This window comes from Natator depressus, chromosome 6 (genome assembly GCF_965152275.1).
Source record: "Natator depressus isolate rNatDep1 chromosome 6, rNatDep2.hap1, whole genome shotgun sequence".
In the NCBI taxonomy this organism is placed as follows: Eukaryota; Metazoa; Chordata; order Testudines; family Cheloniidae; genus Natator; species Natator depressus.
Genome location: NC_134239.1, coordinates 78,408,373 through 78,433,917, shown reverse-complemented (window position 1 = coordinate 78,433,917; position 25,545 = coordinate 78,408,373). Strand labels below are relative to the sequence as shown.

Here is a 25,545-nt window from a genome sequence, read left to right as displayed (position 1 = left end):
TCTAGAATATCCTTCCTCTTTTTATATATAAATAAAAGGAGAGCTTGTCCAGCTGTGTTTGGAGGGGAGTTTAATCTATTGTTTGAATTGTACTGTGATTGTTTGAACAGTACTGTGATTAAGTATGCATCTGCGGGGTAGCTTTCATTCCTTTGTTGATTATCATTCATCCGTATGACAGAAGATTATGTTTTAGTCCTTTGTTTCTTAAAACTTTAACCTATACAATTCTGGAAGCTGAAAAAAAATATTCTGCAGACCAGTTGGCATTGTTCTGGCAATATATTCTGACGTGCTAAATCAGTATTGATTGAGGCTCTGATCCTGGAACTTACAACACATGGTTTGGCTGTTGGGCCTCCATGGTAAACCCTTGACTTCAGGACTGGGGCTAAAGATAACCAATACTACCTGGAAACCAAAGTCAAAGTCTGTTCAAAGTCTTTTGGTTATATTAAGATTATGGATTTAACGTAGAACTGCATCAAGGTAATGATACCTAGATTTTAATGTTACCATATTTGCATCAGCGAGCCTTGGTTGGATGATGCTGACCCTGTGTTGGTACTGCGACCTTCTGATAGTTACCTGGTATAGCATAGTTCAGAGTACGAAAAGTAGCATCCACACTCCCCCCTCCCCCCCTCCCAGTTAAATCTGCAGTTTTGGGGGTGTGGTTCAGACCCTGAGTCTGTGTTGCAGCAGGCTTGAGTGTTTGGCTCAACAAGGCAGGGTTCTGGAGCCCCAAACTGGCAGAGAAAACGGGCTCAGAGGTAGTCTCAGCACATCAGGTGACAGTCCCAAGGGGGTCTCTGTGACCGAACCCGTCACATGGTACATGGCCCCTTTGGGCAGTGACGCTGCAAGTTGTCTCCATGCTGCCTTGCTAGTATTATGCAGTTTGAAGAAGGTTTTATTTTCCTGAATTAGGGTGACTTAGCTTTTGAAAGTTTGGGAAACGCTGCTCCAGGATAGCTATATAACTGAGAGAAGACAGGAGAGTTCTTCCTCCCTTTTAGAGGAATAAAGGTGCATCTCTTTTCTGAGAGTTCATGTACTAAAAATGATTTAAGAATCTCAAAGAAGAATTGAAACCTTTATGAAATCCCTGTCGGGGGCATCTTTTCTTCTTACAGACTGTGTACTTTATAATCTTTACAAGAAAGGATTTGTCATAGGGTCTCTGAAACTTCTGTACCATTTCAGCATGGTCACTTTTTTTCCATTTTCTCCTTCTGAATATAAAAGTGGACTCAGAAAGTGGTGTGGAATTGAGTGGAAATTGGACAGCTGAACAAAAAAGATACTTTGTTTGAAGGTCAGAAACCACAGCTCCCTTTAGTGAATGGCAATATTAAGTATATATAATTCATCCCATACGTTTTGAGAACTTGAAAGTTAGCATTTCAATTGATACGTTGTCTTTGAAAGTTTGTAAAATATTACATATTCCTCTGGGATTGGACCCGACTTCATTTGAATTGGTTGCATTGACATAAAAGTTTGGGGGAGAGGGAGTGGAAAAGGCAGCTTTTGAGTACTGAGTTCCCTTGTATTTAAGGATACAAAGCTGCAGTTTAACTCTTCCAGCACCCATGCATAACATCAGTGATTTAATTGAAATCTTCAAATCGGAGATTAAAAAAGCCTATTAGAAAAATATTTTTTCTCCCCTGCTGCTACCACCATTGCAAGATATAGCTCCCAGATACAGACTGTATCAGGTATTAAACACTGTGTTATGAAGCCTGATGTGTTAATTCTGACTATGAACTGAAGATACACATATGTATCCAGGATACTGCTAACCATTTTTGGACTACGAATTTCACTAGAACCTGGATCATCAACATTTAGGACACGCAGAAATTCACACCTCTCTTTAAATTATCTATTTTCTTTTTGAGGGGTTGGGAAAGAGAGGGAGGCAAGTAAGGATAAATAAAATTTGGGACTGGAGTCTGTATTATGTACTTGTGCTACACATGGTGGGACCTGAAAGCCTGTAGGAGTATTGTCTTCCTAGTTTATTTAATGATATTTGTAAGGAGCAGCACTCTTACAATTAAGAAAGAATTATAGAGGGATTCTATAATATGAAAACTAAAGTTATCAGCCTGTCTATTGTCAATCTGTTTCCAGTGTGTGATTCTTTTTTTTTATACTGAGCCATAAAAATCCCCTATTGTTAAAATGAAAGGAAATTTACTTGTATATTTTGCAAATGTTCTCCCTAAAATATCAGAATTTAAATGTTTACCTTTTTTTATATTTGATGCTTTGTATACTCATAAATCAAAGAAAAGTCAACCCTAATTCATTTCATTCTGTGAGGGGAAATTAAGGTGTCCAACTGAAAAAAAAATCCATATTAAGAATGTACACTTCGATTTTCATAATTATTAAACATATTTTAAATACTGTACATATCTCCACAGTGAATTATAGTACATAAGGTTTGAAAGGGCTATTAAGTTTTCACAGTAACTCTCCTACACTAACCACTCATTGCTCATGTCTCTTCTTTCTTCAGACAAAATTGCTATTCTAACCTGTCTGTGATTCCATAAATAAGCTTTTAGAAGGAATTAAGGTTAGCTAGGCGTGACGCTACCCCAGCTAAAAACCTTAAAAGCAAGGAAATGCCAAGTTAGTGGTATTCTTTTAACCACACTCTTAACACCCACGCAGTACATTTCCGTGGACAGTGACAAATTTCCCATCTTCAGTCACTTTTAACATAATTTTCATAAAACTAATTTAAAGTCTGTTTTGTTTTATTGTAGTGGCATCCATCCCCATTGTTTTCAGTATAGGGTTTTTTAAAAAAAAATCTTCTAGATTTAAAAATAAAATAAAATAAAAAATAGTCTAAGCTGTAAGAAAAGGAGTACTTGTGGCACCTTAGAGACTAACCAATTTAATTCATGCTGTAGCTCACGAAAGCTTATGCTCAAATAAATTGGTTAGTCTCTAAGGTGCCACAAGTACTCCTTTTCTTTTTGCGAATACAGACTAACACGGCTGTTACTCTGAAACCAGTCTAAGCAGTGTGGGCAACTTTTCCTGCATTCACAGTTAAAGCTAAAATTCTTTTTTGTTAAAATATAAACAATTGTAGCAATCACTTCCTTTATAACTGCTCCAAGGCTTTATACACTAATTCCTTGCATCAGCAGTTATTTGATGCATTCAGCACTTTATAAATGCATAGAATTTCCAGTTGTATTGCGATGAGGCAATCAAGCCATTTGTCATAGAATTTCTGATTAGCTAAAGGATTTTAGAGTTTCACACTGCCTGCTGTTAATCTTCAGCAGTTAGTACATTTGAACTTTACATACAGTGTATTTTGAATAAAAAATAATGAATTTTTAAATGAAGATCTGTTATTCCAAAGTAAAGACTTACATAGCTAAATGCATCGATCCTAAATCAAGACCTCAAAAGCAGATTTAAAAAAAATAAAAATAAAAAAACCTCCACAACAGCAACCTATATTTCAAAATTGGTCCAGTTAAAAAATGTTTGGTCCCCCAGAGCCAGGATTTAATGAACCCTATTTCTCTCTTTTTTTCTAAGGCTGCTGTGGTGGGGGTAGTCTGAGATAGATAGATATATTCATGGAATAGTGCTTTTGCATTATTTTGTGGTTCCAATTTGGGAAATAAGTGCTTATACAGAGCTAGTTGCATCATTGTTCGCTTGTCTCAGATCTGAGTATACCCCTTCAAGTGTGAGGCCTCTTCCCTTTATCTCCATACGGTGGAATCCTGCTATTCTCCCACTCTCAGACCAGGTGCTATGTTACAATGTGTGCCAGCCATGCTTACCCAGCAGATTCCATTGTGTTCTTCCCTTCAGGAGCTTGTGAATAGAGTGACACCAGTCTTCCTTAAAACAAAGTGTCATTTAATCTTAACAGTCGGAACAAGGCAAGGCATAAGAGGTTTATAAAACATTAAACAGTCTATATGTGTGTCTCTTTCCTAAAGACTTAGGCAGATATGTTTTACCCTGACATCTGGGGTCTGGATATCAGTCGGTTCCCCAATAGTGTCTCTGCTCCTGTCCTTGCGGGGGCTTGCCTTTTTATCCAAAGTCCTTTGTCATCTCCTGTGTCTCCTGAGTCTTGTTACACTGGTTTGGGTGGCTCAGCAGGGTGTCAAGATGAACTTTAAAAGTGATAGCTCTGTATTTTCCCTGAAGTGATTGTAGAGAAGTGAATACCAGGATCTCTCTTCTCCTCCCCCGCATTTCTGGGTGCATTTCCTGACAAACGTGTTAGTGAATTAACTCAATTTGTACATACAGTAAACAACACAATACCTCAAGCACACTGTATTATTCATAAATTATTACAAGCAGCTTCAAATCAGGCAGTTACAGTTCAGAAAACAGAAGAAATAAATAAAATTGTTCTAAATGACACATGGGTCAAAACTGGAGCCTCATATCTGCACCACTTTAATTTTGTGTGTGGCGAGGAGGTTTGCATTTACTGCTTCAGAGCCAGAATTAGAAGAGGTTTCTGTTTCAGTTTGTGTCAAATTGTCATAACAATTTACAAGACTTTGGCACAATATGAAGAAGCTAGATCTGATCTATATATTTCTACCGCTGTCTCTGATCTGGTGTTGAAACAATATTTTTCTTGGATGCATATCTCTTAAACCTATGCAACCTTCTTACATTTGATACTGTTGCTTATTTTTCATCATGTGATTGATGCCGAAATTCAGGCTAATGCCAAGAAGCTAGCACAGTCTTTAACTATGGAATGACTGTCGCCTTTCCATAATACATTTCTGCTATTATGTGATGTATATTAACCTAGTTCAGAGTTCCATAGCATGTCACCATTCCTTGAGGTTACCCTCAGCCCAAACTTCTCATGCCATAGCATAGAATGCTGATGTTTAAACTACAGAAAGCATTGGACATGTTTAAAGAAATAAGGACAAAATGAGTTAATATATTTATTTGTATCTGTCTGAGCAAGGAACAGAAACAAAATGATTTTTTACTTATTTTTACTGATTTAAAAAAAAACAAGACTTACAGGATGCTGGCAAAGTTCATACCCACTCTGTAGCTTGTGTGAAAGTGCTGCTAGTGTCCCTAGCCTCTGCATGGTGTTCCTAACCTCTGTTTACCAGAAGCTGGGAATGGGCGACGGGATGGATCACTTGATGATCACCTGTTCTGTTCATTCCCTCTGGGGCACCTGACATTGGCCACAGTCAGAAGACAGGATACTGGGTTCGATGGACCTTTGGTCTGACCCAGTATGGCCGTTCTTATGCTCTAGTTTGCAAAGCAACGTAATGAGTAGGTAGTCGGCATGCTACTCCTATCTGCCAATACGTTTGTGTAATGTCTGTCATAACACTGTCAAGCCGTCATGCTCAAAAGGAAGTTTTCAAGTTGTTTTTAAATATGTTTGGTGGGGGACGGGAAGATTGGTTTTGGGCATTCTGGAAGTTCTAGCTTAGAATTTGTCTTAACTACTAACACACGCAAGGAGAAATAATAACTAGATCTGTTCAATCACATGTGACAGTTCAAGGTCAATGGGACCCAAAGAGAGAACAGCTAGTATTCCAAGAGTATCATGCCAATTAAGATCAAATTGAATTTCTAGGAAGTAAAGGGTTTTTAAACAAAGAGTAACTAACATTAATGAGCTGTATCTTCGAACACTCATGTCTCCACAGCATAGCCTACTACAAAAAGTGGTGTAAAGAGGTTGATTGAAGAGATCAACCAACATGAGAAGGGTAGGGAGCTGGCATGGAATTTTTTGGTGGGTTTTCCGACTACTTTTCCCACCACTTATAGATCTTGTTTCCTACTAGCAAGACCTGCCCAAATATCGATGTTTGGAACCTGTCTTTTTGATTACTCTACGTTTAATGACCATGAATCCATCAATCCACAACCTTATGAATGGAGTGATATGAGTGCTCTGCTAAATTGGTATAGAAATGTTCTCCTGACTCTAGGACTGTCCGTGGAGGTTTGTTTTGTCCCCTTTCTTCTGCAGAGGCTCAGCTTACTGAAGTTGTTTCATATTGATGAACTTCAAATGACTTGTTTGTCAATCGCATGTGTTACTGACCTATGGAACACACTTTCCAAACTTTTTTTTCTCGTCTGAGCTGGAAACCCCATCTAGGGTAGAAGTAGATAGTCTTGAAAGAATGTTAAGGAAACACATCAAATAATCTCCCTTTTTCATACAGTACTGTATCACCTGTAACATCAGCACTTCATAATGGATGTTTAGTATCACTACTTCTGTCCTGAACTGTTTCCAAGGATTTCATTTTTTCTAATATTATTCAATATTGGCTTACATCAGCTGAATGAACAGCATCAACAAGATTCCAGTGTTATGCCAGCTATCTTTTTTTGTTGATTCAGGCAACACGTTTTTTGGGTTTTTTTGTTTTGTTTTTTCAAATGAATATAAATCAAAGTAGTCTCTCATCAGATTTTAAAAGAGTCTAATGTTTTTTATAGAACATTGTTTTTACGGTTGATGTACCATGACAGCTTTTGGCTCATATTGTGAATGAGGATTTAGAATAGTGTTCATGTACTAAGGCTCTGATCTATGGAAGTAGAAGTGCTGCTCTTCAAAAGTGGACCATAGTGCTTAAATATAATGCTAAATCTGGGCCTTACTATACCTTAAGGAAAAGTGATGTCTGTGTGTGTGTGTATATTATAGAGATAAGGTGGATGAGGTAATATCTTTTTATTGGACCAAATTCTGTTGGTGAGAGAGACAAGGTTTCAAGCACAAAGAGTTCTTCAGGTCTGGGAAACTCACTCGGTGTCATAGCTAAATACAAGATTGGACAGATAAGTTTTTAATAGAATATGCACTAACGACTTATAAGGGACCATTCAAGGTGAAGTGGTCAGTTAACACCCCTATTGTCATAGGAAAAGAAGGTAAGTTAATAGGTCACAGATTGTTATAATAAGACACAAATCCTGTCTATTTCTTAAGACCATGATTTTTAGGGTCTAGCAAAGTTATGAATTTTAAGCTCTCTGGCTCATGAATGTGTTGTGCAGGTTTCCTTTGAGCATGAGGACTGATAGATCAGATAGAGAATGATCACTCTGTGAAAAGTGTACACCTATAGGTGACATGATGTTTTTGTCTTTTGTCCTGTATGTGTTCATTCTGGATTGCTGTAGTGATTTTCTGGCTTCACCAACCTCCTTGTTATTGGGGCAGTTAGTGCACTGGATGAGGTACACCATATGTTGTGTTAGGCAAGTGTAGGAGCCATAGATCTTGAAAGGTATGTTGTGGGGGGTGTTGATCATTGGAGCAGTGGAGAGGTGTCTGCAGGTTTTGCATCTGTTGTTCTTGCAGGGTCTGGTGCCACTTTTGAGTTGGTGTCCCCTAGTCTGAGGGAGCTTGCTTCTGATAATGAGCTTAGAGAGGTTGGGGGCTTGTTTGAAGGCCAGAAGAGGGGGTTCAGGAAAGATTTCTTTCAGGATGAGTATGGGTTGTAGTTGTTTGATGCCCTTTATGGATTCCAGTGTGGGGTGGTAGGTAACAACTAGGGGTGTGTGATCAGAGGGGGTTTATTTCTGTGCTTAAGCAGGTTTTCTCAGGGTATTTGGGTGGCCCATTCCATGATGCCATCTACTTCTCTGGTGGAGCATCCTTGTTTGGGGAAGGTGGTTTTTAGTAGTGTTAACGTGTGTATCCTCTATGTTCTCCTCGGAGAATATTCTGTGGTATCTGAGAGCCTGGTCATAGATAACCGATTTCTTAGTGTGTTTGGGGTGGTTATTGGATCTATGAAGATAGGTGTGGTGATCCATGGGTTTCTTCTTTGTAGTTGTCTGTAAGGTGCCATTGCTGAAGCTGATCATGGTGTTCAGGAAGTTGATGCTAGTGTGGAAGTGTTCCAGAGGGAATTTAATGGATGGGTGATGATTGTTGCAGTGGAAGTGGTGGAAGTCTATGAGGGAGTTTAAGTTGTCTGTCCATTGTCTTGTAAATATTTGAAGCAGGTAGCTATGTTGTCATTGTGAGAGATGTTGGTGTATAGGATAGTGACATTCACGGTGGCAAGAATGGTGTTTTGAGGTAGATTGTCAATGTTGCAGAGTTTGTGGAGGAAACCAGTTTTGTCTTAGAAGAAGTTGGCCCTTTGTGTGGTGAGCGGTTTGAGAATGGTTTCTGTGGGTCCTGATATTACTTTAATAAGAGTACCGTGGCCAGATATGATGGGTCTGCCTGGGTTTCCTTGTCTGTATGCCTTGGGAAGCATATAGGTGGTGGGGTTTTGGCCTGTCCTTATTCTCCCAGAAGTGGATTTTCTGTTATTGTATTGAATCTCTCCTGTAACTGGGAAACAATAGGGGGTGTATGTGTGTAAATCTGAGATAATGTCAAAAGACTAGAACTTTTCATATGATAAAGGTCTTCATTTGTTACTCAAATGCACCAGCAAAGCCATGTCTTTTTATAACCAGATACATTGATTTGTGACAATGTTATAGTAAAGGTAAATGACTTTATTTTTTCCCCTAACAACTAATGAATGTAGATGTAAACCCTTTATCTGATGGGTGTTGAGGCAGTGGAAGACAGGGTTTGGGGTATTGGGGGTTTTTTTTGTTGGGTTTTTTTTTGTTTTTTTTTTTGTTTTTTTTAAGTATTATGTACTAGTAGAAACTGCCTGACCAAAGCTTTGGTTCTTTACAAAACTTTTTGGTATTGTTCAGTTATTCAGTAGTGTGTTTATAGAAGATCTGATTTAAAATGCATACTTCTGCAATTTCACATGCTGCTTTATGTACTGTATCAAAAAGTGAGAGATTTAAATGTCAGCATCTGAAAGCAAAAAACACAGCAAGTCTCCCTAAATCTTCACAGTCTCTGCTTCAGGCACACTAGGGGGTAAAAGGATTTTAGAAATATAGGTAATCCAGAGGACAAGAGGAAAACAGTAATAACACAGTGTTATTAAATAACCAGATTGTCCAGCACAGTGAATTTACAAAATAGCATTGTGAGAAATGCAGGGATAATAATATAATGCACTTTCAAGTGAGTGAAGACAACATAAGGCAACAGAAATATGAAGTAGGAGACAGGAATAAGATATAACAAAGAATTCATATAGTTATTTAAAAACTGTAAGATGGTTCCTAAACTTCTTATTGAGAGGTCAAAAATATATATGATTTACATCAACAAAAAAGACCTCTCCTTTCTGTGTTTAGGGAGTGAGTCTAATACAGGAAGCCTTTTTTCCTGTTTTTGAAAGTTAGCTTTAATCTTTTAAGCACATTTCAAAACACTGAGGATAGTGTGTTTAAGTTGCATGGTTTTCTATATTTTTTAAGTGCAACAGCAGTCTAATGTGGTATGTTCCCACCACTCTTAATGTTTTTGGAGTATAGTCAGTATATTGTTTGTTACAATTGAGCTTGGTTTTTATTTACATGATCTCTGTTTTATTCTGAAGTATATGGAACCTATTTATTTGAACAAGTGAGAGAATTTAGGGAGTTCTGTCCTAGAATAAATATCAAACTGTATTTTGCCTGTGGTTCAATTACTTCCTTTTTTTTAGTGCAAAATTCAATTAAGTTTATGAAATATCCAGGGAAATGGACAGTAGTGTCATTATTATGTATACGCAAAAAGAAAAGGAGTACTTGTGGCACCTTAGAGACTAACAAATTTATTTGAGCATGAGCTTTCGTGAGCTACAGCTCACTTCATCTGATTCATTCATCCAATGAAGTGAGCTGTAGCTCACAAAAGCTTATGCTCAAATAAATTTGTTAGTTTCTAAGGTGCCACAAGTACTCCTTTTCTTTTTCTGAATACAGACTAACACGGCTGCTACTCTGAAACCTGTCATTATTATATATAGTTTACTATGTGTATGGACTATATACTGTAAATAAGTAACTAAACTTTTTAAATGTTGAGCATATTAAATCAGTGTAGGTTGTTATGTTAGGGACTACTGGCAGACTCTGTAGGGTTGTGAATCAATCACTGACATGAAAGTCCACAGTAACATTAAAGGACAAGTGAAGGTGGGCAAACAGCACGTGGGTATTTGAAGAATTTACAATCTTGCTGCTTCACTGTCTCAAAAATACAAGAGGAGGAAGAAATGAATGAGTGTATAGGCCAAGGCATGGGCAACAAGCCAGTGAAAGGGTATAGGAATAAGAATATTTAACTGGTAACAAGGACACAGATCTATAACTTTTTGGTTGTGTTTTCGGAAGCATTTAACAGCATAAAGGCTTATAAGGAACTTTGTAATGCCTCTGGACCTGAGAAGTATCGTACTTGTTTTACCAATAAGGAATATGTATCCTGACATGGCATCAGAGAGGAAACAATGATTTTTGTCACATCATATGTATATCAAAAGAGGGTCTCTGTAATTTCGACTTGGAGTTCACTCAGGAAAAATCACCAAAAGACCAGCCAGTAATGCAATGAATTAGAGACAATTTTACAGATGTTCCCTGGCATATTCTGTATACCAGTGTGAAAGCCAGAGCCTAAAGCAGGTGAAGATCCTGGATGGAAATATAGCCCATGGCACAGGAGTTAAAAAGTAAAGAACGATCTGTAAATGTTGGGAACACAGTTAATAAAAATGCCAATCAAATACTCATAGTTCCCTTTCTAGCATGCTAAATTTTGTTGCTTGTCCAATTTATTGGTTAAAATTGAAGACTGGAAATAGGTTATGTATATGGCAAGGTTTTGGCTTGCTGTCCATCTCCTGTAGAGCACACTGTTTGATATTTATGTTTAGAGACTCAAGGAAGTAAATTTATCACTGTGGTGCCACAGAACATTGTAACAAGGATACACTGGAATAGAAGTAACTTTGTCCCCATCTCTTTGGAGATTTTGAATATTTCCATTACAGGAGCTAATGTGATATGCTAGAGCGAGAGAAGTTGCTTACAGGAGTATATGGTGTTGAACAATGAAATTTCATATCCGTTAATAAGGTTTAGGCAGTTTTTGTCTTGAACAATCTTTTAAGTTTTGGACTCTTGGTGGGTGGAAAAGAAAGATTTCTGCTTCTGTACATCTCTGCCTTCCATGAATGCTTCCCCATTGCCCACTTTCCTATCCCAGTGCTTATTAGAAGTGCTGAGATTCACCAGCTGAAGCCCCCTAACCAGGGAAAGCTGACATTGATTGGCAGGTACCAAGGGCATGTGGACTTCAATGCCCAGCATCGCTTAAGTACTATAGGGAACCAGAAAATAAAAAACTTGCGGTTCATGAAACTATAGCATATGATATTTTTAATACAAAACCAAACTATATTTGGTGTCTGTCTTTAAGTGTCAGCTCTAGGAGTCATGTTATTTCATGAGAAGCTCAGCTTTCACTTTTTAAAAAAAAAAAAGGTCTGGCTCTTATGGTTCTGTAGAAAAGCATGCAAATATGAAGCAAATGTGCCCTAAAGCCTTCGAAACCAGAAGGCAAATACAGTGCAAGGAACCTAAAATCTCTTTCTGTCTGTCTGTCTTTCTAATTTGATGATTTTTAAGTCTATCTCATAATTTTTCAAGGCCCGACTTGGTGAGTTTTGAATGTCTGGGGATGTATGCTCAGAAGGACCAAAGCTTGCGGTGTTGTAATATGAATGCAAATTTTCTCATCTTGAATTGCAAAAGTTTTTTTTTTTTATCATTTAACATATACAAAGTTCAGTATTGAGGGCCAAATCGTGCTGGCTTTACTAATGTGCAAAATCCGTCAGTGAATAAGGCAGGTAGTGTTTAAGCCCTATCTTTAAGTTATACTAATGATCTACCATTAGTAATCTTAACAGTAAATTAGCTAATGTATAGGAAGACTGTGAGGCAGTAATTAATTAATAACTTTAAAATGCTGTAATTGTAGTAAGTAAATGTAAATGCACATACATTAAAGGTTACTTACAACAAAGGGAATAGTTTTTGAATCAAATATACAAGTCATACTTATTTTTTGAAAAGAAGAAAACTTACATTCTCCATCCTCAGTGCAGTTTCTATGCCACAAGTGAAGCACATTCACTCAGAATCACTCACTCACATTTTCTCCTGGTCTTTGCACAAACATGGTGATCCAAGTTTTCCATGTCATTCTGCTGTGTGCTTTTCTAGGTTGTCTCTGTGTTTCCTGGCATTCTGCACACTCCCTTTTTCTCAAAATTTATTTTTCATTTCCTGTTGTTTTAGTTGTAAGGCATCCATTGCTTTTTTATTAATATGCCAGGTCACTGTTACTTTGTGTGCTTGCCCCAAAATGATGATTTCTGGTTGATATTTTGATATATAGTACTTTTCATCAGTGGATTGCAAAGTGCTTTACAGTCCTTGTGGTTATCCTTTTCCTCCCTTATACTTGAGGCTGTGGAAAGTAGTGCCTTCCTGACAGGTAGCGTTGAGGTAGTGTTGAGTTGTTTTATCCTAAGTTCTGTAAATGACGCTTCTTTGCTAATGCTATGCCATACATAAATGTGTTTTTGTGTGGGGTGTGTGTGTGTGCGCGCGCACACATGTGTGTATTTATACTTTTTTGCTTTCTTTTATGTGTTCAGTGACAAACAAGAAACCCTCCCAGGCGTCTATTACAAAAGTCAAACAGTTCGAAGGTTCCACGTCGTTTGTAAGGAGATCACAGTGGATGCTTGAGCAGCTTTGCCAGGTTAATGGCATAGACTCTAATCGGGTGAGTATGTTGTACTTCAGGAGAAAGTAACTTTGTTAGGATTTTTGCTTCTATTGTTGAGGATCAAGGCCATTCTACTGCTATCCGAATTGCAGGTGGAAGGGGCCCTATCATGACTGTTACCCCTTCTTCCTGGGTTCTTCCTCACAAAAAATCTTGGACAGTTTCCAGCCTTGCATGCTGATGTATAAGCAAGTATTCTCAAGTGACCAGGTTTAAGTGCTAACTCTTGACTATCCTATGGAGCAGTATATGTTTTCTCCCGATTTTAAGGTGAAGACTGAGCAGAATAAGCTCACTCCTGTTATGCTCCTTCACTCCTACATATCTGGTCCTGTCTTTCTCCTCTTCTCTCTTCCCCTTTTTCAAAAGGGAAGAAGAGCCCCTTTGTCTTACCCCTATGAAGAACACGTTTCTCAGCCTACCCTTGGTGGCCTTCAGTTCATCATGGAGCTGCATCCAATATAGAACCTGAAAATCTATCCCTAGATGCTTCCTCCAATAAGATAGACCAATACCTGTGGAGAGACTATGGAAGGAGGGTTCCTGGAACTGGCTCTGCCTAAAATGCCAACTGAATCTCTTCCTTGCAGAGGTCACAGACCTTTCTCTCTTTCCTGGTGCAATGCTTCCTTACAGGCTCCCCCTTAATCCAACAAACTCGCAATCTCTGTAGACTGTCCATTGTCCCTGAAACCATGCCTTAGTGGGTCACAACTGAGGATGCTAAATTTAGGACGAACTGCTGAAAAATAGGGCAAACACAACCCAAAACTGGTGGTGGTTATTTTATAAGATATACCAAACCAGCCACAAAAGTAAACTTCTGTTTCACCACACTGGCTAACAAGAAAACATTAAGGCAGTTTCCTCAGGCATTCCAGTTCTTATATCACCACCAAAAACACTGGATTTAGATGAGTGGTTCATTACAATCTCATCAAATAATAGGTTCTTCTGATCCCAAAGGACCAGCCACACACCAAGGTTAATATATAACTTAGATCTTACCCAAAAATTACACTGATGCCAATCCTTTAGTATCTAAAATCTAAAGGTTTATTTATAAAAAGAAAGAAAGGTGAGAGTTAAAATTGGTTTAAGGAACCAATTACATACAGTAATGGCAAAGTTCTTGGTTCAGGTTTGTAGCAGTGATGGAATAAACTGCTGGCTTAGGTCAAGTCTCTGGAGTACATCCACAGCTTTGATGGGTCATTCAGTCCTTTGTTCAGAGCTTCAGTTTATAGCAAAGTTCCTCCAGAGATAAGAAGCAGTTCTGAAGACAAAACAGAGGTGTTTTCAGGGCCTTTTATAGCTTTTCCCATGTGGAGGGCCTTCCATTGTTCTTACTGTGGAAAATTACAGCAATAAAATGGAGGGTGGAGTCACATGGGCAAGTCACATGTCCATGAATTTTGCCTAGTCACAGCAGGAAACTCCATTAAGTGTAGATAGACGTCTCCCATGGTCCATTGTCAGTTAAACATTCTTTCGATGAGCCACTCAATTTGAATAGTCCCTCCAAGATGTGCTGGGCATTACCTTGTGGGCATTACCCCAGGAGCAAACATTTGAAATCCAGGTATAGAGCCAATAATTATAACTTCAAATACAAAAATGATACAAGCATACAGATAGCATAATCATAACCAACAAATCATAACCTTTTCATAGACACCTCGTTTGACAACCTTTGTACAAGATTTGCTGCAAATATATAACAGTGGTTGCAACAATGATCTATACGGTTATATTTTAATCAGATAATGTTACAGTCCCAAAGAGCAAAGATGCAGTCTTTAAAGTGGTACATGAATGTAATTCAACATAACACTGTTTTTTTATTATCTGGGTCTTTCTTCTTTCAGAATTTCTATCTGTGTTAAGTGCACCAGACAGATTTGCAAAGGACAAGCTAGTTAAAGATAAAACCTTTTTAAGCACCAGCTAGAAATTAATGTGTGCAGCATTAGGAGTTGGGGATTTAAATCACATCTTGTGGTCATAAACATTATGTAGTATAAAGTAAAACAAATTCATTATACAATGAAACATGCTCATTGAGTATGGCTAAGTTTCTAGATTGTCTAAAGTCACATTCTGATTGGTCATATGATTTTTTTTAATGATGATGCACCTGTGTACCAGCTCCTTTCAGTGCACATCTGGGATCTCATTACTGAAAAACAAAATTAAAAAAAAAAATCCATACACCCGTTCTACTAAGTGCGTGGAGAGGGAAAAGATAATGGAGGCTGCTGTTTCATTGTAGGGGTGATGTATGCAGAGAATATAAGGGGGAAGGAGAGGGAAAAGTCCATTTGAAACAGACCGCCCATGCCAAAAAGTGCTAAGCTGTCCTGTCAGCAGCAGTCTGGAAACATTTAACCACTCGGAACCTTACTGTTAAATATATTCTGACAAGGATGAAAACACAATACCATTTTCTCTTTTCCTTCTACCAGGAACTATTTTTCTTAGTGGAAGAATACAGTTCAGTGAGGATGACCAGATGACCCGATTTTATAGGGACAGTCCAGATAATTGGGGCTTTTTTCTTACATAGGTGCCTATTACCCCCCCACCCTCTGTCCTGATTTTTCACACTTGCTATCTGGTCACCCTAAGTGCAATGAACTTCTCTATTTAATTTTCAATATAATCAGACATGCTGTAATAGTAAGACGTGCCAGGGCATGCATTATTAAATTACTGGAGCACTTTGTAGGCAAAAGGCTAAACATACCTGAAGCCTGTACCAATGGCCTAACACATGTCCTGTTGTAGCTCATTGCTGTACATCAGTGTATATATGATATCCTGTCATTGATATGGATGGATTGTCCTAGATTGCTGGATGAAGGAAGCAAATCACATGATCAGAGTCTGTTTCTTTTTGCAGTTGGCTCAGTGTTTGTTTGGAATGTGGCTGTATTTTGTTCACTGACTGCCCGCTGCCAAAGTTGAATCAGCCCTGCAGCCTCTTAGGAAACATGACAACCTACCCAAACTATGACTTGTAGTTTGCTTCATGTGTCCCTGTTCTCCTCAATGGCTTGGAATGCCCATTTGGAGTAATCTCCCATAATGCATCACAACCAGAGAATCCATGTTGCCAGCTCCCCCTTCCAAAAAGGGGAGTGTGTTGCATTATGGGTGGTATACTGTAGTCCACTCATAGAGGAGAAAGAGCACACTAGACACCCATGAGGCACTACAACTCTAATTTTTTGCTGAAATGTTTCAGTTTTGAGTTTTTATTGAAAACTTGAATATACCCCTGGAAATTTCCGTTAAGAAACATTCTTTTCATTTTCATCAAAAATTTCTTCAGGAAAAAAGAATTTCAGACCAGCTATAAAAGTGGATGTCTGTCATTTAAATTAATTTATTTTAAATAGCTTTATTAAAACTGTGCATTGCTGCATGTAATCTTCATAAGAACATAAGAATGGCCATACTGGGTCCGACCAAAGGTCCATCAGCCCAGTATCCTGTCTGCCGACAGTGGCCAATGCAAGGTGCCCTAGAGGGCGTGAACCTAACAGGTAATGATCAAGTGATCTCTCTCCTGCCATCCATCTCCACCCTCTGACAAACAGAGGCTAGGGACACCATTCCTTACCCATCCTGGCTAATAGCCATTAATGGACTTAACCTCCATGAATTTAACTAGTTCTCTTTTAAACCGCTTCACACTGCATGGATGTCTTCAGAGAACTGTCCACAATGACTCCAAGATCTCTTTCCTGATTAGTTGTAGCTAAATTAGCCTGCATCATGTTGTATGTATAGTTGGGGTTATTTTTTCCAATGTGCATTACTTTTTTTCCAATGTGCATTTATCCACATTAAATTTCATTTGCATTTTGTTGCCCAATCACTTAGTTTTGTGAGATCTTTTTGAAGTTCTTCACAGTCTACTATGGTCTTAACTATCTTGAGCAGTTTAGTACTGTCTGCAAAATTTGCCACCTCACTGTTTACCCCTTTCTCCAGATCGTTTATGAATAAGTTGAATAGGACTGGTCCTTGCACTGACCCTTGGGGAACACCACTAGTTACCCCTCTCCATTCTGAAAATTTAGCATTTATTCCTGCCCTTTGTTCCCTGTCTTTTAACCAGTTCTCAATCCATGGAAGGATCTTCCCTCTTATTCCATGACAACTTAATTTACATAAGAGCCTTTGGTGAGGGACCTTGTCAAAGGCTTTCTGGAAATCTAAGTACCCTATGTCCACTGAATCCCCCTTATCCACATGTTTGTTGACCCCTTCCAAAAACTCTAATAGATTAGTAAGACATGATTGCCCTTTACAGAAACCATGTTGACTTTTGTCCAACAATTTATGTTCTTCTATGTGTCTGACAATTTTATTCTTTACTATTGTTTCAACTAATTTGCCTGGTACTGACGCTAGACTTGCTGGTCTAGAATTGCTGGGATCACCTCTAGAGCCCTTTTTAAATGTTGGCGTTACATTAGCTATCTTCCAGTCATTGGACACAGAAGTTGATTTAAAGGACAGGTTACAAACCATAGTTAATAGTTCCACAATTTCACATTTGAGTTCTTTCAGAACTCTTGGTTGAATGCCATCTGGTCCCGGAGACTTGTTACTCTTAAGTTTATCAATTAATTCCAAAACCTCCTCTAATGACACTTCAGTCTGTGACAATTTGTCACCTGCAAAGATTTGTCACCTACAAAGGACAGCTCAGGTTTGGGAATCTCCCTAACATCCTCAGCTGTGAAGACTGAAGCAAAAATTCATTTAGTTTCTCCACAATGACTCTATCATCTTTAAGTGTTCCGTTTGAATCTCGATTGTCCAGGGGCCCCACTGGTTGTTTAGCAGGCTTCCTGCTTCTGTTGTACTTAAAACACATTTTGTTATTACCTTTTGAGTTTTTGGCTAGCTGGTCTTCAAACTCCTTTTTCGCTTTTCTTATTACATTTTTACATTTAATTTGGGAGTGTTTATGCGCCTTTCTGTTTACCTCACTAGAATTTGACTTCTGCTTTTTAAAAGATGCCTTTTTATCTCTCACTCCTTCTTTTACATGATTGTTAAACCACGGTGGCTCTTTTTTAGTTCTTTTACTATGTTTTTTTAATTTGGGGTATACGTTTAAGTTGGGCCTCTATTATGGTGTCTTTGAAAAGTGTCCATGCAGCTTGCAGGGATTTCACTCGAGTCACTGTACCTTTTTAATCAGTTTTAAAATATAGTACCAATGATTCAAATGTTATTTTTCTTCTAGGATTCTCCAGAATTTGATTTACTATTTGAAAATGCTTTTGACCAATGGGTAGCAAGCACGGCTTCCGAAAAATCCACATTCTTTCAGATTCTTCACCACACTTGTCAGCGTTACCTTACAGACAAGAAGCCAGAATTTATCAACTGCCAGTCTAAAATTATGGGAGGTAAGTAAAGGGAGATTAATTCATGTTCAATCCCCAGAAGTATTTCAATCTGTTTTATATTGTTTTTATAATGTAGACTGAATACACGGTTGTGTTAATGTGTCTGCATTGTTTTGAACATACGAATTTCTGTGTAAGTGTTCTTTTTTGGATTCTGTAAGTAAAAACTGTCGCATATATTTGCACAAAAGAGAAAGAACCATGTCTAGTTGCCACAGAAATGTTCTTTCTGATGGAATTACTCATAACACTACTCACTGGGTTATGAGCTGACATCAGTCATCCTAAAGAGCTGGTTTGCTCAGCAGAATAGACAACCATTCAACTGTGGCACTGAGTAGTTTGGTCTCTAAGAAAGTGGAGTTGTAACTTTATTGGAAAAACCTTCCTGCCCGTCCCCACCCCCCAAGGTTTTAATTTATTTTGCTTTAAGATGCGTGAGATGTAAGAATACTGTCCCATTTTTAATTGCATCCTTTCCTCTCAGTTCTTCAGAATACCAACTTAAAAGCTTGAAAAATTAATTCCTTTCCGCACTGATTTTGTTCTTTTCCATTTAGCAAACATTGATTTCTCCCCCCCCCTTCTGAAAGAGCTAAATTAGAATAACTGTTGTTAAACAATAACCACTCCCATTCAGTACTCTATAATGCCAAAACATCTCTGTTTGTGCACCAGCATTATTAATGTTAGCACCTTTCTAAGACGTGTCAGTGTGTGTTAGTGAATTGCTGCTTCAGAGAGCAGAAAGCTCTCCCAATAATTGCTGGCTCTTTTTTTGTAATTTCTTATGGCAACTATATAAGCATATATTTGATCTCTCAAAAAAATTGCATAGATCACTGGAAAGTATAAGACAAAATATTGGAGCCCCAGTCCTCTGGTCTGACTGAGTTGTGTTAGGTGTGAAACCCAAGTTATAAAGGGAGGTGGGTTTATTCCACATCTCTGGTCCACAAGGCTGCTGCATTTAGCTGTGGCAAGAGCAAACTCAGAGCTTTTTTAACTAATTGCCCAAGGGATCATTGCAGTGCCTGGAGATCACTGCCATGCATTGTGCTTTGGCCATGCCTCCCCCCTTTCTTTATGCCTCTTTTATGCTGGTGATGGGAGAGGGTGGCATAAGGCTGGCTGTGCCAGCTTCAGACTACCCAGGGACTCCCGACACCAGTATCTTTTCAATATCCACTACAAACCTTGTTGACTCACAATGGCATTTTCTGCACTAGTGTTTGTTCTTTTGCAAAACTTTTTACTGCTGCTAACCCTGATGCTGATCCAGCAGTGGTAGCAATGTTAAGAGTGCTAATATAATCTAGGGCAGAATTGTTTATCACAACATGTCATTTTGACCTGCTCAAAAAAGTGTTGTTCAAAATCGTGTGTTAAAATGATGACAGGTATGTGGAGCTTTTTCTAAAGTAAGACTCCCACTACTAGTGTCCCAAGGACTTTATTTTCCAGTGAAGAAACTTACATTTGTGTGGCATGAAGGGTCAAATACGTCTCTTTTAACTTGCTAAAAATCATCTGTATAGCCTACAAGTGTTGTGCCATGGTAGATGAGTGAACTGTCATCTAGATCAGTGGTTCTCAAAGCCAGTCCGCCGCTTGTTCAGGGAAAGCCCCTGGCAGGCCGGTTTGTTTACCTGCCACGTCCACAGGTTCGGCCGATCGCAGGTCCCACTGGCCGCAGTTCGCCGCTGCAGGCCAATGGGGGCTGTGGGACGTGGCACAGGCCGAGGGATGTGCTGGCCACCCTTCCCGCAGCCCCCATTGGCCTGGAGGGGCAAACCGCGGCCAGTGGGAGCCGCAATCAGCCGAACCTGCGGATGCGGCAGGTAAACAAACCGGCCCGGCCCGCCAGGGGCTTTCCCTGAACAAGCGGCAGACCGGCTTTGAGAACCACTGATCTAGATATATATATTAATACAGTACTTTTTTCCTTCGCCTCCACTACTACTTCATCCCTGACCCTCTGATATCTGCTAAGTGCATTCTTCAGTCCAAAAGGTGCTATTTGGGGATTAGAAAAAATGTCACATGGTAAATACAGTCTCCACCTTACTTTTCTGATCTGTTTCAATTTGCACATGTACTAATGTCAGATCTAAGGTACCAAACAGTCAAACTCATTTCAGAGATTCAAGAATCTGTTGCATCTCTTTTAGTACATAAATTGAGCTTCTGAGAATACAAAAATGTTGCTTGTAATTAAAAACGTTGGGCCTAACATACTGTTGGGCATAGTAACTGAGATGGCTCAGTTACTGTCTTATCTAACATCTCTTGCTCTAGGGTCTTAATTATCCCTTGTATTTTTTAGGGACAACTACAGAGGTTTTCTCATCCAGTCTCAATTTTGTATTCAGTGAATCCTTTGCTTCCTCCTTAGTGTTACGTACAATTCCAATCATTGAGTTTTCACTTCTTCATGTTTGGCATCTTTTACACATTCCTGAAGCATAGACACGTTTTTTTTGTTCATCAGCAGAATCTGTAATGAAAGTGGCAGAATATCCATAATATAAGTGGATTGTCTTCATGTGTGATTCAGATCGAGAATTCTGGGCTCCGATAGTATTTCAGGTCATACTGCATATCCTTGATACGTTCATTCAATGAAAACTTTATATGTTTGCCTGCCATTGCACATTGATTTATATGTCACTGATATCCAAAAAAGTTGCCCATAATACTAATAAATAGGCAATTTTTTTAATAGTAACATATCCGTAGGAACAGATGAAGTCATTTCTTGAGTGACATGTCAATATGATGGTTCTGTTTGGCATTGCTGAATTTCATTTGCCAAGGTTCATTCTTTTTAGCACACATTTAGTGTTCACTCACTCATTTCCTGGTGGCTTCAGTATACGCAACAGGATTCTTGTCAATTCTAGATTTTTCACAAGCAATACACCTGAATCAAAGGAGCACTATGTCTGAAAGGTTTGAGGCCTTCTCTTCTCCTTGTCACTTTTCTTAGCACAAGACTGAGACATTACTTCTCCCAGGACTCTGTACAAGTCTTACTTTACAGAGTTTCTGGGTATTACCCAATGGATCTGGCAGATGGATTACTGACTATCTCAAAACAATCCAAATTCTTTCTTTTAGTTTCCACACACAAAAATAATTGCTTGAAGATCGAGTACATGATGAATAATTCTGCAATACTTTTTAGTAGTAGAAAAGATCCAGTGCATAGAGGTGAGATCAGAAAAGATGATGAAGTGTGAGTTTGCCAAGCAATGTCTCATTTTTCACCAGCTCATAACACGGGTGTTCACAGGTATTAACACAGGTATTCACTGCACCTGACAAATCTTTAACTCTTTGAGTTGGTATGTATCCAACTGTACTTTTTGTCCACACATTAATTCTTTGGAAGTAATGGATCTGAATGTGCCAAGATTGGAAGTTAAATGAAGCTCCCATCTTCAAAAGCCTTACGATACTTCTCTGTCAAGAGCCACAGCAGTCTTCCAGCTTATTTGTTTTGATGGTGAGTAGCTCTTGGACACAACACTTGGAGCTCTTCTTGCGAAGACTGGTTAACTAAAAGAACATTAATGCCTAATTTGTCTTTCCACTTTTATTCATCCAGTTCAGCCATCTGGGTCACCTCCCTCAGAAACTTTTTTAGCCATTCATAAAGTGCCAGTAGAAAGTCTACTCTCTGTATTACCTCCAAAAGCTTTTCCAAAAGCTGCTTATATCACAAATGCTTATTCTACTCAGTTTCCAAGTAGCCATTCTGAAATTGGGTCTTGTCTTTCAGAAGTCCATTCTGAAAATCAGTCCAACATCTTACTCCGTTTCATGCTACCTCCCATAATTTCTATATAATAGCATTAAAGTGTGTTGCTTAAAGTAACTATGAACTCGGAATCATTCATTGGGTATAAAACATCTACTGAAACCTTATATGGGTTTGTCTTCTCTTCCCTTTGTCCAAACAGTGGAAAGAGCATCTGATGGGAAGATTCCCAGTTCTTCCACTTAAGATTCTACAGGTGGAAACCTGTGGAACTATCAGAATCCTCTGTCAGGTTTAGTTTTATCTAATCCTACAGGCTGGAATTTCTTATGTTCGTTCTGCAGCACTTTGTTTTATAAGTCTCTGCAGCAATTCTCTAATGTGCTTTTGCTTGAAGAAATTAAGGAAAATTTACTTGTCACTCAAACAGTCTAATTAAGCTATTCAGTCTGTTTCCTGAGTGATTAACTCTTCTGATCTCTTTCTTGCTGAGTCTTCCAAACTGTGAAACAAAGGCATAACCTGATTTATACCTCCCCCAGGAAGGTAAACAGACACAGATGTTCTCAACCAGATCCCAAATACTATCTTGTTACATTCTTACTGCCACCTCCTCACTGGCCTTTGTCTCCTTCCTCATACAAGCAGAGCATATTCTTATCACCGTTCATCCTCAAAGCCATTGCTTGACCCCCCACCTGCCTTTCCCAGTGAATCTTATTCCCCTTCACCTCTAAATTCACTGAACACTCCTTTCCCACCTGTGGTCTCAAATTCTTTGCTAATTTAATCTTATCGTCTCCAGATGATCATTCCGTCTTCTTAGCACCTTATCCTCCCTGAGTTTTCATTATACCATTCTCTCCTTATTTTCCTTCTACCTCTGACATTTTCTTGTGTGTGTCTGTTGATGGGTTCCCCCTCTGCTTTTCTTCTACTATTTGGAGGTGATTTTCATTTCAATTGCTCTTTTTCCTTATGCCCTTTCGTAAAGTAATCTCATGGGCTCATGTGGCTTCAACTGCCAGTTCTCTGCCGATGACTCACATCTCTCCGTCTTCTGAACTGTTTCACTTCGTCCAACCCCACAGCCTGTTGTGACATCTGTTCCTGAATGCAGACGTGCCAACTCTCGTGAATTAATCGTGAGAGATGTGATTTCGAAGTAAAATTAATCCTGACACCTTACATTTGAAAGTTCTATCCCTAGATCATGAATCAGGATTAATTTTACTTAGAAATCGCTGTGGCAGCTGTGGTGCCTGCTGTCAGTCATTCCCGGGGTTCCTGCTATCAGCCCCAGGTGGCTATGCCTCCTGCTGCCACCCCAGGGCTGACAGCAGGAGCCACGGCCACCACGAGGAGAGGTTCCTGCTGTCAGCCAGCCCTGCTCAGCGCTCCCACTGTCAGCCACCCAGGGATGACATTCGGAGCCCTTCCTCATGGGGCCCTACGTGGAGAGGCTCCCGCTGTCAGTCAGCCCCAGGACTGACAGCGGGAGCCACAGCCACCCTGGGATGACAATGGGAGCCCCTCCTTGTGGGGCAGGCTGACAGTGGGAGCCATAGCCACAGCAAGGAGAGTATCCTGCTGTCAGTCAGCTCTTGGGCAGCCAGGGCTCCCCTGCCAGCCTGGAAAGTGAGAGGGGGACCCCACTGAAACCCCCAAGGCCTGGGCAGAGTGAAGAACCCTAAGAGGAGCAGAGGAGAGGCTGGGAAGGCTGAACTATGGCCTGGAACTTCAGGGGGGCAGAAGTGAGAAGGTTGGGGGGGGGTTGTGATGGGTTCTGAGCAGATGGGGTGAGTGCTGGGAGGGTGAACTGGGAGGGTGGTGGGCGTTGATGGGTAGAGGGGCTGAACTGATGGGGTGATGATAATGGAGAACAGGCTAGGCAGATGTGGGGGTGAGAGCTCTTGCAGCAAGGGCCAAAATTCCCTTATCCAGTACATGTGGGAGAGCAGGCAATGCTAATTGTCACAGGCACACACCCTGGGGATGGGCAGGGACGGGTCAAAAATCAAGAGACTGACCTAAAAAACACAATAGAATCTTTTTTTAAAATCTCATTATTTGGGGGGGTCCGACTCCTGATTTTTGATCTCTTAAAGTTGGTAATACTGTGAATGTCTCGCTGTCAACTTAATGCAAGCAGCACATAGCCAAAATTGAGCTGGTTTTCTTCTATCCCAAACCATTACCCCAGTTTTCTTAATCTTGACAACACCAGTATTTGCTTTGTCACTCAGGCTCATAATCCTGGAGCTCATTTGACTTGTACCTCTCCCCACCTCGCACATCTAAGACGTGTCCAAATTCTGCCACTTCTTCCAACATATGTGTAATACCTCTTTCTTTACTTCTCTGAAGTTAACTCTAGTGCAGACCCTCATCTGTACTCTTGAATGATGCAACCTTTTCTCTAACTTTCCTGACGCTCACATTGTTTCACTCTAGCCCATACAAAACAGTGCCTCCATAGTCATTTTCCTTGACATGTCATTCTGACCATATCAGCTCTTCCTCCACTGGTTCCTCACTTCTCCATAGTAGCAGTTTGAATCTTCTGATGTTGCCTTCAAAGTCAAAAGGTTAGTCTCTACTTTAAAAGGCACTGCTCTCCAAGTTATTGGCAAATCTCTCGACCTGATTACTTGTTGTTCCCTTTTCCCCTATCAGCGCTTTCTCGTTTTAGAGTACGAGCTCTTTATGGCAAGGCTGTACCTCCTTTTTGTGTTTGTACCGTGCCTAGCAAGTTGTAGTTGCTACCAGAAACACATAATAATAATAACTATGCTAACAGTGTGGCCACAAAACCCAAATGATCATTGCCTCTCAACACCACCTGACAATAGGAAATCCTCTGCCAATCCCTCACCAAAAAACTGTATCCATTATTATTGTAGGACTGTTGGGAAATATTTTTAAAATACCATCAAATCTCATAATTAGAGGCCATATGTAATATGTAAGCACCACTGGATGGGAAGGTAATTAAACTTTCAAATTTAGCATCTGTATTTCCTGAGTTTGAGCATTCAGTTCCATAACCTTAATGTAACATTAACAATTTATATATAAAACAATATACAGTATAATTACAAAATTGTAGTTTTGTGTATGTATACATAAAGGTACATCTTAATCTACTGAAGTTTTAAAAGCACAGTTTTACCACAAGTGCCGAGATCTTTATGAAAACCTAAATGAAGTCAGTATTATTAGGAAAAGGGCACAGATGAGTTTGGCTTAGCTGGTAGAAAGCTGTCATATAAAATTGGGGATTTTTTTTTCACTGCGGACATTTGGTTACTACTGTTTATTCCTTACATGTGTAATACATGGCAAAAGTATTAATCTGTTAATCTTTATTATCACATGAACCAATGAGCCTTCTCCTGTAAAGAGTCAACATAGCAGCAATAGACTAGAAGAAGAAGCTTTCATAATATTAAAACAAACATTTTGGCTTGTATTACAATTTATGGTCTCACCTTTTTCCTGTATATAAATACATGTATCTCCTACAGAGTGAGAGAAAATATTTGTCATAAAAGTCTTAGAGGATATCTGAAAGCAGAGATTCTTAGTAATAT

General features: G+C 39.3%; 1 protein-coding gene across 2 annotated transcripts in view; it reads left to right on the top strand.

The window, feature by feature from the left end:
- STXBP6 (syntaxin binding protein 6) overlaps positions 1 to 25,545 on the top strand; it is a 221,889-nt gene that overhangs the window by 144,080 nt on the left and 52,264 nt on the right. For both annotated transcript variants that reach the window (XM_074957087.1, XM_074957088.1), the window contains exons 3-4: positions 12,624 to 12,754; positions 18,024 to 18,189. In XM_074957087.1, coding sequence (XP_074813188.1) covers positions 12,624 to 12,754; positions 18,024 to 18,189 — 297 coding nt within the window. The remainder of the gene's footprint in view (positions 1 to 12,623; positions 12,755 to 18,023; positions 18,190 to 25,545) is intronic.